General features: G+C 41.9%; 1 protein-coding gene across 1 annotated transcript; it reads left to right on the top strand.

Annotated features, from left to right (window-relative positions):
• Positions 1–669: 669 nt before the first annotated feature.
• Positions 670–9,357, top strand: LOC149281696 (uridine diphosphate glucose pyrophosphatase NUDT22-like). Its single transcript, XM_089499065.1, has 5 exons — positions 670–1,257; positions 1,612–1,719; positions 4,664–4,761; positions 4,845–4,938; positions 9,256–9,357. The coding sequence occupies exons 1-5, from the start codon at positions 670–672 to the stop codon at positions 9,355–9,357; spliced, it is 990 nt and encodes a 329-aa protein (XP_089355191.1).
• The last annotated feature ends 4,369 nt before the right edge of the window (positions 9,358–13,726 follow it).

The raw sequence follows: 13,726 nt of genomic DNA, 5'->3' as shown, positions 1-13,726 counted from the left end.
ACCCAGTGCTTAGGTTTCCAATTAGGCTTGCAGGAGGCAGTTCCCAGAGCACATGAGAATCACCTCTACAGACTGTTGGTTCCCATTACACCCAACCCATTTTTTAATACTAGTATAACATTAAAATGTAGTTTTTAAAAATATGTTGTAGTTTTCTTATAATGTGTATTTGTCTTGTATAGTATGCTGCATGAAAATCTGTACCTGTATTCTTTAGTTCTTGGGATTAGAAAGTAAGACTTCAGCAAAATTGCATTCAACATGCATTTTACTAGACACTAGGACTGGGGTGTACCTTCATCAGTAATTTTTTATTACTAGAGTATCAGTATTGATCGAAATGAAAGCAGTATAAGTAACATGCAAGGATAGAAGCTGTTATGCCAGCATACATTTCTTTACCTTTCAACAAGGAAAGGTGTTAATAGGGAGTCATAGGATTGCATGGATGTAGTGACAGCTATTGGAGTTGCAGGTCTTGTATGGACCTAGTAACATGTCTGTCTACAAGATGCATGGTGCAACACCAAGTACAGTTTGTCATATACAGGTTCCTATTTTTTAGAGTCTACAACAATGGTGGTTTTATATAAGGGGGCAAAACGTGGAATAAATGTTTCGATGTTTCTTCATCTAAACTTTTTCCTCGCTTTTATCTTTCCAGCCTTCATGGATCCTGAAATTTCCATCCTCTATAGCAGCCCATGTCCTCAGGGACTTCCCCAGCAGAGAGTTAAAGTCCAGCTATCCCCACTTTACCAGAGACGCCAGCTGCCTCCTCCACTAGAAGAAAGGATTCTGTTGGAATGGGAAGAGCGAAAACAAAAGCAACCATGGGTCTTTAATGGAGCAAAGTTCAGGCTTCATTCTGTTCAAACAGATGAAGGAAAAAGAGGTAGAAAATATCAAGAGAGGCTTAATGGAGAAACAGATACATTGGAAGAAAAAAGAAGTGAGGATGATGTTGAGAAATTAAAGGACGACATTGGCAACAAATCAAAGGGAGGGCTCACCCTTCACCTTGCACTTACTTGCTACAGAGACTTTTTGGGCACCAACTGGTCAGGGGATGTGACATCTTTGCAAGAGAGGGGAGTGAGAGAGCATGGAGACATTGAGGCTTATCTGGCCCAACCATTGGGAGTGGGAGCTGCTCTGCAATGCAAGGATGGATGCTTTGTCTTCCTTAAGAGGAGTCAAAGAGTTGGAGAGGCACCTGGTCAGCTTGATGTACCAGGAGGACACCCTGAGCCCAAGGTGCGTTGAGAGAAGAACAACACTGGTCTTCAGCAATGTTATGATAGGTTGATTATCTTGTTAACAATGGGTAACAGCTGAAGAAAATTAGACCACATGCCTTGTCCCATAACACAAATGGGGAGGAACAGAAGCCAAAGCAATAGCTTAGATCTGGGAAAGAATGTGGAAATAAGGGCATAGGAAAAAGCGAAGTGCTTAGGTGTTAGACGGGGCTCGACAAGAATGGCAAGGGATTATATGTAGAAGGATGAGTGATTGATATTAAAATATGAAAGAGGAGACAGAAAAGAATAAAGAATAGCAAGACTGGGAAGGATAGGAAAAAGTTAACATTTTTTTCACCCTTTTTAGGCTGTTGCACCCAATGTTCCTGAAGAAGAGCTATCCCTGGATGTTCTGAAACCAGAGTTGGTCATCAGGGAGCTGTTTTCATCCATCCTTGCAGAAATACGGGATGAGGTGGGTTACGCGTGTTCTGTGTTAGAATGACAAGTAAAATAAATGCGTTCATGTATCACATGACAGCACAAAACCACTGTTGTAATACTTAACAGAATGTAAAGGCTCACTAAGTATTAATCTTTAAACAATTATAAAAAAACCCATATTGAATGTTCTTTATGAGCATCAACACTTTAATCTTCTAAAATAAATACTCTCCAAAATACTTAACAAAATGCAAAACAACAACATGTATTGGGCAACCATCGCTGAATAACAAGATAAGTTTTGTTTTCCGTAGAGATGCACTCCTGTAATTAGCACCATGACCACACGATGTCACTTTAATATGGTGAAATAATACAATGAAAACCATAACCAGCATCTGTCAGTATATTGAGCAATTACTTTTGTTATGTACATCGTCAGTGTACAAACCTTTGCAGCCCCTGAGGTCCTAGGCGTCGCCATGGTTTCTTGGTGCAAAAGTGAGCCCTTTGAAACCATCCCTAATCTTAACTTCTGTTAATCATGTCTGTTTATTATCATATTACTGAGCCTACATAAAGTGTCTTCTGAGTCAAATTACTCCTTAGCAATATTCCCTCTAATTTTTCTTGGGTGATGTGCGCAGAAAATTTCTGTTGTGCAAAATTTTTCCCAGAGCCAAAATTTTGTGCGCACAATATGCTTCTACAGTCCAGGTAAAGTTGGTGGAGCTGGAAAAAAAAAAACATTGCAAGGGGGTGGAGCTATATATTTCCAACCCTTTTGACTCCATGGTCTATTCTAAAGGTGAAATTCTCACCACAAAAATTAATTATGAGCGAATCATGAGCGGGGGCTCCGGGCTGCATAAAGGATCAATATACATATATTATTATTTTTTTTATTGGGAAAACTGCATACCATTGACAGGGGTACAGCATAACACCTATCACTATATACTGAGGCACACATTGACTGGGGTACAGCATAACACCTATCACTATATACTGAGGCAGACATTGACGGTGGTACAGCATAACACCTATCACTATATACTGAGGCACAGCACAACACCTATCACTATACATTGAGCCAGACATTGCCAATAATGTAGCATAACCCCTATCACTGTATACTAAGCCAAACATTGATGTGGTGTAGGCCTACTGCTTCAGTGTCTGGCTTAGTATATAGGGATGCACCAAAATGAAAATTCTGGACCGAAAATTCAGCAATCACTTGACCGGAACTGAAAATGACCCCCACTTTAAAAAAAAACAAACAAAAAAAACCCACACACTTTATTAAAAATAACACACCAAAATTGGACAAAAAAACCCCAACAACAATATTATTTATATACATACACACATTTATATATATATATATATATACATACACATATTTTTATATATACATATATATATATATATACATATATATATATATATACATATATATATATATATACATATATATATATACATATTGTGACAGGCCTCCCTTTTCCTTGGGATTCTTGTCAAGGATCTTGGCTGTAACCACAGTCTTCTAGGGTAAATGAAGTCCAGAACACATCCAGCTCAGCTTCAATGTTTATTTTAAAGGAATAAACAGCAGCAGTTATAAGTAGAATAACAGTCTTTGCTTTAGCACTTGCTTAGGACAAAACAGGTCACAAGTTACCATCAATATGGCTTTGCAGAGAGAAACCACCCCTCAGTTTATCAGCTCTCCTAACTGGCATAACAGTGGCTTCCTCCTCTGAATCAGGCTCAAACCCTTTAACCTTCTACCTGCTAATTAATCAGCCACAGGTGAGCTGTTACTTAGTCCACACCTGTGGAGCACCTGTCCAGAATGCAGGCTCTGGACTGGATCAAAACAGCAATTAGTGCTGTTGGAGCACTGGCCCTCCCTGCTCTTCCAGATGCTCCGCCCCAGGGACCCTTACCATGTTTTGCAAACTGCCAGTAGTGCAGTTTGTAAACAAACAACATATTTCCCTGGGACATATTTTAAAGCAGGCTACTATTGACCAAGACTGGTCTAATATACCTGCCATCTATCACTTTACCACACCTTTTGTCACAATATATATATATACATATATATATATATATATATACACACATATATATATATATATATATATATATATATATGTATAATTGCTAACAGCAATCACACTCCTATCATGCCCAGGCAGCCAGTACATGCTGGAACCTGGGCATCATATTAATGTGGTTACAGCCTCCCTATGCCATGCTATCACACACACACACTCACTCACACTCATTCAGCATAAACTACAGCATAACACCATCACTCTCACACACTTACTAATCCACTCTCACTTAATGTTTTCCTACCTTTCCTCTGTTAGTTACTTTTCCTCCTCCTCTTCGTTCTTCCTCTTGACTCTTCTTCTTCTTCTGTGTCCTGTCCTTCCGGTGCAGTAAAGAAGGTGGGCGTGGCTTCAGTGCTGTGTGCCGGGATCTGACATAAAATCCCGAAGCACAGCATCGGTTGCCGCGCGCATAGCAAGGGAGCAGGATCGGAGGTCTGTATTAACAGACCTCCCGCTCCCTTGATTGATTTTAAGCCGGTTGGGGTGACATTTTTTTATCTCCCCAACCGAGCTTGCTCCTCCAGCGGCGGACATTAATGTCCGTCTCTGGAGGAGTGCCAGCGTCACCCTGGACAGACTGCCCGCCCCCCCCCAGCTCCCCGTTAGGTACTGTGCGCACAATGTTAGAGCGTGTGCGCTCCCTCAAAGTTATGTGCGCGCGCACAAGCGCACAGCTTAGAGGGAACACTGCTCCTTAGTATCAGCCCACATAGTGTGTACTAGTTTCATATTTTCAATGAGATGTTCTAAGATGTAGCCATTTAGCACATAACTTACAGGAGGATTTGTTGATGCAAAGTTATATTATGTATATCTTAATATTAATTCCTTTTTTTCCTTCAGGTTAACCTGCCCCTGTCTACCCTTAGCGACCCACTTCTTTTGGGCATTGCCCGTAATCATACCAGTGCTGGCAGACCAAGTGCTGAATTCTATGTCAGGTAATGAGTGGTTATCTGTGGAACACAAGCCTACGTTGCATAAAAATGGCAAATGTACTAACTTTATATCCTCTGTATTTCAGGTGCAGCCTGAGTTCCGAAGAAGTACGGCAAAGATATCAGCAAGGGGGACCAGAAGCTCATGAGTCTACAGATATTATATTTATAGACAGAGAGGTGACTACATATGTTTTTATGAAGATGTCTTTCCTTATGTTACATAATATGTTTGCAGTTACAGCAATATCTGCAATATCTAACAAGGGTAGAGTACTTGATTGGAAGGATATAACTTCAGATAAAACATGAAGTTGTCAGGGACTGGGTCCGTACAGATGACTGTAATGACCCAGAGTGCCCAAAGATGGAGTTTAGGAGGTATTGCACAGTAGCGGAGTTGGACAGGGTCTGGTGCAGGGTGACTGCACTCCCCCGAGTGGGCATCTAGGGTTGTGCGGCCACATACCAGGGCCCTGACATAGCAGCAGATGTTATCCAGAACAAAGCAGAACTTGGTGATATCCTACAGGCACCCTGGAGCAGGCATGAGACATAGTTCTACAGACGAATGTGCAGGATGCTGCAGGCTGGGAGTATGGAAGCTAAGCAGAGTAACAGCTGAAACATAGCAAGCAAGGGGGACAGAGCGAGTAAGGGACAGGGAGACCAAGCGAGAAACATATCCAGACAAGACATGCATAATAGAGGACACAAAGAACAGGGAACAATGACCACAAGGGATGGAGTGAGGAGCCAGGATCCTCGGACGCTTCTCCTTTAAGCAAGGATAGGACATCTTAACTGGGACATGGGGAGAGGAGAAAAGAACTGAAATCCTCAGATGATTCAGGGAAAAGAGGGCAAAGGTACATAAGAGACAGACAAACAATTGGAGATTCCGTCACATCATATGGCCATAGTATGCTTAGCCCTCCACTACGCCAAAGTACTCCAATATTCGGTGGGCCCTAACACTAAACCCTGCCTATTGAATTATTAATAAACTGAAACTAAACGTTGAATCTTAACACAAAACCAAGAAGGACATACCCTTAGACTGCTGACTGAGACAAACATAAACGGGTGGGGCACACTTTATAAAGGAAACAGAGCTGAAGCAAAGAGCAGAACTGGAATCAGAAGCACAGAATAGAGCATATGGAAATCCAGGAATGGATTACAGCAAAGGGGGAACTGTAGCAAGACAGGGAAAATCTGAGAAATGCAGCTCCACAGCCTGGATGGACCCTGACCGGAGTGAGCATTTTTGAGCATGGCTGATGGATGTGTCAGTAGTCCTAGACATGGAAGCAGGAAGACCATATTGGCCGTGTTTTCCCAGGACACACACAGTGACCAGCATTTGGTTATGTCAAAATTATTTCCTACATATGTTATTATCATTATTATTATTATCCTTTATTTATATAGCGCCAACAGTTTACGCAGCGCTTAATGCAATACATAAATTCAAGGGATATGACAAGACAAGAATTGACAGACTAAGACAAACCGATACATTTGGTGGGGAGAGCCCTGCTCGCAAGCTTACAATCTAGAGGGAAATGGGGTGACAAACATAAGGCATAGAGAAAGGGTGAGAGGTATTGTGGTGGTTGTATCGATGACAAGTAAGTTCTAGCAGCTAAGATGGTATGCTTCTCTGAAGAAGTGGGTTTTTAGATGTTTCTTGAATGTTGGGAGGGAGGGAGAATGCTGAAGGTTCCTTGTGAGTAGATTCCAGAGATATGGGGCAGGTCGAGTGAAATCTTGTAGACGGGAAAAGGAAGAGGTGATGAGTGAGGAGAAGAGCCTTAGCCCATGGGAGGAACGTAGGGATCGAGTAGGAGAGTATTTGCTAATGAGGTCAGAAATGTACGGAGGAGCAGTATTATGGATGGCCTTATATGTCAGTACCAGGATCTTAAATTTAATGCTAAAGGTAATTGGGAGCCAGTGGAGGGTTTCACAGAGGGGGGAAGCAGAAGAGGAGCGACGTGCAAGGAAGATGAGCCTAGCAGCGGCATTTAGGATAGACTGTAGAGGAGAGAGTCGAGACAGTGGAGTGCCAACCAGAAGAGTGTTGCAGTAGCCATTACGGGAAATGATAAGGGAATGAACCAGGGTTTTTGTGGATTCTTGGGTGAGGAATGGGCGGATACGAGAGATGTTTTTTAGGTGCAAGCGGCAGGATCTGGCGAGGGAATGAATGTGAGGGATGAAGGAGAGGTTTGAGTCAAGGATGACCCCAAGGCATCGGGCCTGGTTAGTAGGAGAGATAGTCGTGTTAATGGTGATAGAGAATTCAGGTAGTGGAGTGGAGATGGAGGGAGGGAAGATAATGAGTTCAGTTTTAGAAAGATTAAGTTTCAGGTAGTGTTGTGACATCCATGAAGAAATAGCAGACAAGCAATTGGTAATACGGGACAGGAGAGATGGAGAGAGATCAGGAGAAGACAGGTAGATTTGGGTATCATCTGCATATAGGTGATACTGGAGGCCAAATGAGTTGATTAGTTTGCCCAGAGAGGAAGTATAAAGAGAGAACACCAGAGGGCCAAGGACTGAACCTTGGGAGGACACCAACCGAAAGTGGAAGGGGTGATGATGTCTTGCCAGAGAAGTTGACAGAGAAGGAAAGGTTAGACAGATATGAGGAGATCCAGGAGGGAGCTGTATCTCGAATGCCTATAGAAGCAAGTGAGTCTAGAAGAAGGTGGTGATCAACAGTATCGAAAGCAGCAGAGAGATCCAGTAGAATTAGAATAGAGTAGTGACCTTTTGCTTTGGCAGAGAGCAAGTCATTGGAGACTTTTGTTAGAGCTGTTTCAGTAGAGTGAAGGGGTTTGAAACCAGACTGTAGAGGGTCAAGGAGGGAATTAGAGGAGAGGAAGTTAATGAGGCGATTGTACACAATCCGTTCAAGCAGCTTAGAGGTAAAAGGAAGCAGAGAGAGAGGGCGGTAGTTAATCAAACAGACGGGATCTGAGGAAGGATTCTTTAGAATTGGTGTGATTAGCGCATGCTTGAAGGCAGATGGTACAGTTCCAGATGATAGAGAGAGATTAAATAGGTGGGTAAGTGATGGACCAAGGGATGGATATAGAGATTTTGTGAGGTGTGAAGGGATGGAGTCGAGGGGACAGGTTGTTGGGTGAGAGGAAAAAAGAAGAGTGGCTATCTCTTCTTCGGTTGTAGGGGAAAAGGCAGTTAGTATAGTAGGAGTGGAGAGAGTGGTGTTGAGTGGTGCAGGAGGGAGTTGTAAGGAAGAGAGGTCTTTTCTAATAGTCTCGATCTCTTTGAAGTGGGTAGCAAGATCTTGGGCAGTGAGAGAGGTTTGTGGTGTGGGTGTGGAGGGACAGAGAAGGGAGTTGAAAGTAGAAAAAAGGCGTCATGGGTTGGAAGAAAGAGGATATGAGAGTGGAGAAGTAGAGCTGTTTGGCGAGAGAGAGGGCAGAGTTGTAGGTGTGAAGCATGAATTTATAGTGAGTAAAGTCTTCGCTGGATTTAGATTTTCTGAAGTAACACTCCTCCGTGCGGCAGCACTTCTGAAGAAACCGTGTGGTTTTGGTATGCCATGGATGGCGTTTAAATTGTTGGGGGTAACTTGTAGTAATTGGAGCTATGGTGTCGAGGGATGAAGCAAGTGTGTTGTTATAAAAAGAGGCTGCTGTGTCTGGGCAGGAAAGGGTTAACATGGAAGGTAAGAGAGGTTCAAGTGAGGCTGACACTTGGGTAATGGTATTGTCTGGTAATGGCCTACAAGTATGAGGTGAGCACTGTAAGTTTGTCTTGTTAGGGGTTAGCACTGGAGAAAAGGATAGAAGGTGTTCAAAGCTTGATAAACTGTTGACCCATTCTTACTGGTTGTCTATATTTGAGTCGTATTGTACTGTTATTATTATGTGTTTATAACAGTATTTGACATTGTTACTGCAGCTATGATAGCATTGATTTTTATCATAGGAACTTACCACTTGTATTGGCCACCCTTTCCGTAAATTAATATTAATATTTCTTTTTGCCCACGATTGCCATCCTGTTTTAGAGAATGCCTTTTTCGCAGCAGTTTAGAGATTAATATAAAACAGCATTCAAAGGTAATGATCCATTGAATGTTTCCATTTCCACTTTAGTAGGGAAAATATATATTGCTGTTTTAGCCAATGCAGTCTTTATTCAGTTAATATTTTTTATTGGGTCATACCATAAATGTTATCGAATTTGACTAAAGACTAATTTTCCACTTTAGTCATAATTATTCCTTATCATCGTAAGGAAAGCTTAGTATGTTTCATTATCCAATTAAACAATTTAATTGTGTTTGTGACTACCACATGTAATGTCTGTCAATAAAAGCGGGCTTCTTATTCCGCCTACTACTCTCCAGAACATAACCAGGATATCTTCAAAATGTATACTCCTCTCTCCTCCAAGGGATTGGTGATTGGCTTTTTTAATTTTAATTAGTATTTATTTTCTCTTTCTCCCTAGGAAATGTTGTCTCTTGAACACTCTGAAATGTGGAAGGAGCTCTGCCCATCAGCAAAAGGCTGTGTAAAACTTTATCTCCTAGTTTGGGAGCAACAGTCTTGATTATTTTTAAATTAGCCTTTTCTCAAAATGGACAACATCAAAACAGGACAGGATGCTTTCATCTCCCAGTATGGATTTTACACAATTTGATCTGGCTGTTGTCCTGCTTTGTTTTTGAGATTTAATAGGCTAAAATGTCTGTAAATAGTTTCATGTTTAACTAAAGCTAAGTAGAAGTTGCATTTTTACTCTTACACTAAGAAAAATATATATATGATAAAAATTTTTAGAGATGTTTGCATGTTAATTTGTTTCATAAATATGAGAACATTTCATGTTTCAATAAATTGGTTTGATGCTGTGCATCAAGTATGTTTGTTTACATAGTTTTGAGACAAACTTTATTACTAAGCTTTAGGGGGAAGTTTGACCAACCGGCTCAGGAATAAAGCCTCTCTTAAGGGAACCTTTAGAAGTTAGGAAATCCAAGTTGGATTGTAGTCTGATGACATACTATACAATCACTGGCCACTTTATTAGTCACACCTGTTTTATTGCTTGTTAACACAAATAGCTAATCAGCCAATCACGTAGCAGCAACTCAAGACATTTAGGCAGGTAGACATGGTCAAGAGAACTTTCTGAAGTTGAAATCAAGCATCAAAATGGGGAAGAAAGGGGACTTAAGTGACTTCCAACGTCCTGGTGGACTTTAGCGAGGGCAAATCGCCCTCGGGATGCTGACCGGAGTGAAACACCAAAAACTCACCACTGAGTTTAGATTAAAAAATGGCTAAGAATGTATTTTTTTTGCAAGATTGATATATCATTCTGGAATCAAATACTAATCTCAGTGACAGTACATCGCAATTTGATATACATTACTTTAGCCATGCCAGCTGCCCAGATTAACTCTGAATCCTCTGTTACATTCCCTGCCAGGGACGTTAGTGAGGAGTGGATACCTCCTTGTGGTACCTCACCTGAAAATCCCCTGTTTACTGCCAACCCTGGGATCAGAGTTAATGTGCCAGGATTGACCCTGCTCCAGGCTATGGAGCTGGTAATGGGGATGATCTGAATGGGTACTTTTTTTTTTGTTTGGATATAGGCTAAGAAAAGAAATTCCCAGGTAGGAATTCCTTGGCACAGGAAGACAACAGGAGCAAACGCATGGAGGGGGTTAGGAAACCAGGTCCTGAGACCTCTGCTCCCAAACACATAATCTTCAGTAGATGATGATGCTCAACTGCAGCATCTTGTGATGGCGAGACTGTTCAGCCAGGAACTGGAGGCTCTGAGCAAACAACTGGGAATAAGAACTGGCCTCCCCAAATGAAGTAACTCCCAGGTTTCAGTCACAGGCTGTGTCTCTGGATTCCATGGATCAACATGTACAGATACCTGTATCCTTCAGGAGATCTCTGAGATGGTGATTGCTTCTCCACCATCTCCTAGGAGGCTTATGCTGACATATTCGAGACTGGGTTGTCATCACTACTGACACCAGTTCCTGTGGTTGGGGGAGTTGTCAACATACAGATTTTCTCGGCCATCAGACTATACTCCCAGGAGAATGTAGCCTTAATATCAGAGGTCTTTTCCATCTTGGCCCGCAAAAGGGGTTCTCCAGACATAGACCTGATGGCATGAAAGTAGAGTGCTTCTTTTCCCTATCCCCCAAAGGCAATCCCTCAGGGAAAAAGACACATTCGCCACTTTTGGAAGGGTTTTCAGGCAAATCAAGGACTGTGAATCTATGACCCAGAATGGCCTCAGACCCCATCAGTTTGCGCTTACTGGACAATCTTTTCTACAGGACCGGACTGGGAATGAAAAGCAGCCCTGGAAATATATGGACACCGGCCATATTGTATCGCGTGGTTGAGCTCTTGTGCCCACACACCACACCCCATACCCCTCACACATGCCTATCTGAGCCATGCTATTTACCATCCAAATAGCTATAAATCATTCTATAAAAGTGTTAAAAGCTCCAAATAAGTGTACTGGATAAAGATGACATCAGTGCTAGGCAGATAATATAGGATAGACTCTGTGATGGGATTTGGAGAACATCAGTACAGATGTTATCTTACACCTGAAGCCACAATTTAGTGCAATTAATCCTTTTTTAATAAGGCATGCAAATTGAAATAAAGTAAACAACACAATCTCTTTAGTACGGTGAGCACTGGGATGTCCAGAAGGTAGAGAAGCATGAGCCCAACCCAACACCTCCTCCCTCTCGGCTTCGGGAACCAAAAGGGTACCAATCGGCCACTTGCTATGTACCGGACCCCTGGATTGTAACTTGAGGATACGAGAAACCAGCGGTGATGACACTTGCGCCGTAACGGAAGCAATAATCTGGGAAGGGGCTATAATGGGCTCCGGAGTTTGTTTTGCATTAGAAGCATTGTCGAATTGTCTGGACAGAGCATCAGCTTTAATGTTCTTAGAACCGGGCTGATATGAAATAATAAACTGAAATCTGGAGAGAAATAACGACCATCTGGCTTGCAGAGGATTGAGTCTCTTGGCCCGACTTAAATACTCCAAATTTTTGTGGTCTGTCAGAATAGTAATGGGATTTCTGACTCCCTCAAGTAGATGCCTCCATTCTCGAAGAGCCATAATGATGCCTAAAAGTTCACGATTTCCCACATCATAATTAGATTCTGTCGAATAGAATTTCTTAGAAAAATAAGCGCAAGGGTGAAGTTTATCGTTAAATTATTTTCTTTGGGATAGTACAGCCCCAACCCCTACTTCAGAGGCGTCCACTTCAACCACAAACAGCTTGGTAACATCCGGATGCCTTAATACTGGAGCGGAAGCATGTTTTAACTGAGAAAATGCTTGGACAGCCTCCTTAGACCAGTTACGACAGTCAGCGCCTTTCTTAGTCATATTAGTGAGGGGCGCTACTATTTTAGAGAAATCTCGAATACATTTTCTGTAGTAATTAGCAAACCTCAGGAATCTTTGTAACGGTTTTAAGGCTTGTGGCTGGGGCCAATCTGAAATAGCAGAGAGCTTCTTAGGATCCATTTCAAAACCGGAGGCCGATATAACAAAGCCCAGAAAAGATACTTTAGCAGCTTCAAATACACATTTCTCCAGTTTAGCATACAAACGATTCTGGCGTAAACGTTGGAGCACAATGCGAACATGTCTGCAGTGAGATGGTAAGTCAGGTGAGTGTATCAAAATGTCAGACCGCATTACAGAGCCCAAAGGGCATCACAGTGTATTCATAGTGTTCCATGCGAGTGTTAAATGCAGTCTTCCACTCATCTCCTTCTCGAATACGTATCAAATTATATGCGCCTCTGAGATCCAATTTAGTGAAAATAGTAGAACCCCGAAGGCGATCAAATAATTCCGGGATGAGGGGTAGTGGATATTTGTTTTTAATGGTAATCTGATTTAACCCACGATAATCAATACACGGTCGTAATCCTCCATATTTTTTGGATACAAAAAAAATCCGGCTCCCGCTGGAGAGGTAGATTTCCGAATGAATCCCCTTTTAAGATTATCTTGAATGTATTCTTCTAACGCCTTGGATTCAGGTAACGACAAAGGGTAAGTACGACCCCTTGGAGGCATGGTACCTGGAAGGAGATCAATGGGACAGTCATACTATATGTAGTCAGACGAGCCAAATCAATAACCGGGTAACACAGGCAGAGGTACAAAATCGCTAAGCAGAAGGGAAGTCAGGCGAGCAAATGGTCAAAATCACAGGAACAAACTCACAGTGATACTGAAGCACGAAGACCACAACAGGGTAACTAGAGAGAGCACTTCCTGGTTTTTAAATCCACTGCCTTACCAAAGCTCAACCCCTCCGATGACATCACTGCAGCAAGCCTATTGCCCTGTCTAACCACGCCCCCTCTTATGTCAGCAGGACCAGAGGAAGACCGTGCCCTGGTAAGCATAGGTTTCTGAGACTGGCGGGTGCGAGGAGTAACACCCCCCCTTGTGTATTATTAAAGATCATCAATCAAATCGAGAGTGATCAGAACTGAGGGAGAACACTATCATTTGTGTGGGATACTACGCAATTTTGTTCCTGTTTTCTCTCTCTCCATTTATACCTCTAGACGTAAAGATTGGGAGAAAAGCACAAATATCACAGATATATCGTGAGTGCAATACTTACCACCGACTGAGATATTATATATGCTATTATTTGCTATACTATTGTTTTGTTTTTTCACGAGCGCCCCTAAGTGGAAGTTGGTTGTTTGATGTCAGCATCCAGAGAATGCTGTTCTAGGGTAGCAGCTGTGAAATACGGGAAGTATTGTGATTTTTTTAATATATTTTTTTGAGCAACGGATTTTTTTCACGAAATATCACATTTATTAATTTAATTATTCACCGTATTGTTTTTTTACTGATACCCTTGTCACTT

This window comes from Sceloporus occidentalis, unplaced genomic scaffold (genome assembly GCF_023333645.1).
Source record: "Sceloporus occidentalis isolate IW3139 unplaced genomic scaffold, rSceOcc1.0.p SCAF_128, whole genome shotgun sequence".
NCBI classification, from domain to species: domain Eukaryota; kingdom Metazoa; phylum Chordata; class Lepidosauria; order Squamata; family Phrynosomatidae; genus Sceloporus; species Sceloporus occidentalis.
This window is presented reverse-complemented; position numbering and strand designations above follow the sequence as displayed.

What these genes read in the sequence shown, in the direction of transcription:
- LOC149281696 (XM_089499065.1), top strand. Translation starts at nt 670, where the DNA reads ATGGATCCTGAAATTTCCATCCTCTATAGCAGCCCATGTCCTCAGGGA. An exon ending in TTGCAGAAATACGGGATGAG is followed by an intron (nt 1,720 to 4,663) that starts GTGGGTTACGCG and finishes TTTTTCCTTCAG; the next exon opens with GTTAACCTGCCCCTGTCTAC. An exon ending in TTATATTTATAGACAGAGAG is followed by an intron (nt 4,939 to 9,255) that starts GTGACTACATAT and finishes CTTTCTCCCTAG; the next exon opens with GAAATGTTGTCTCTTGAACA.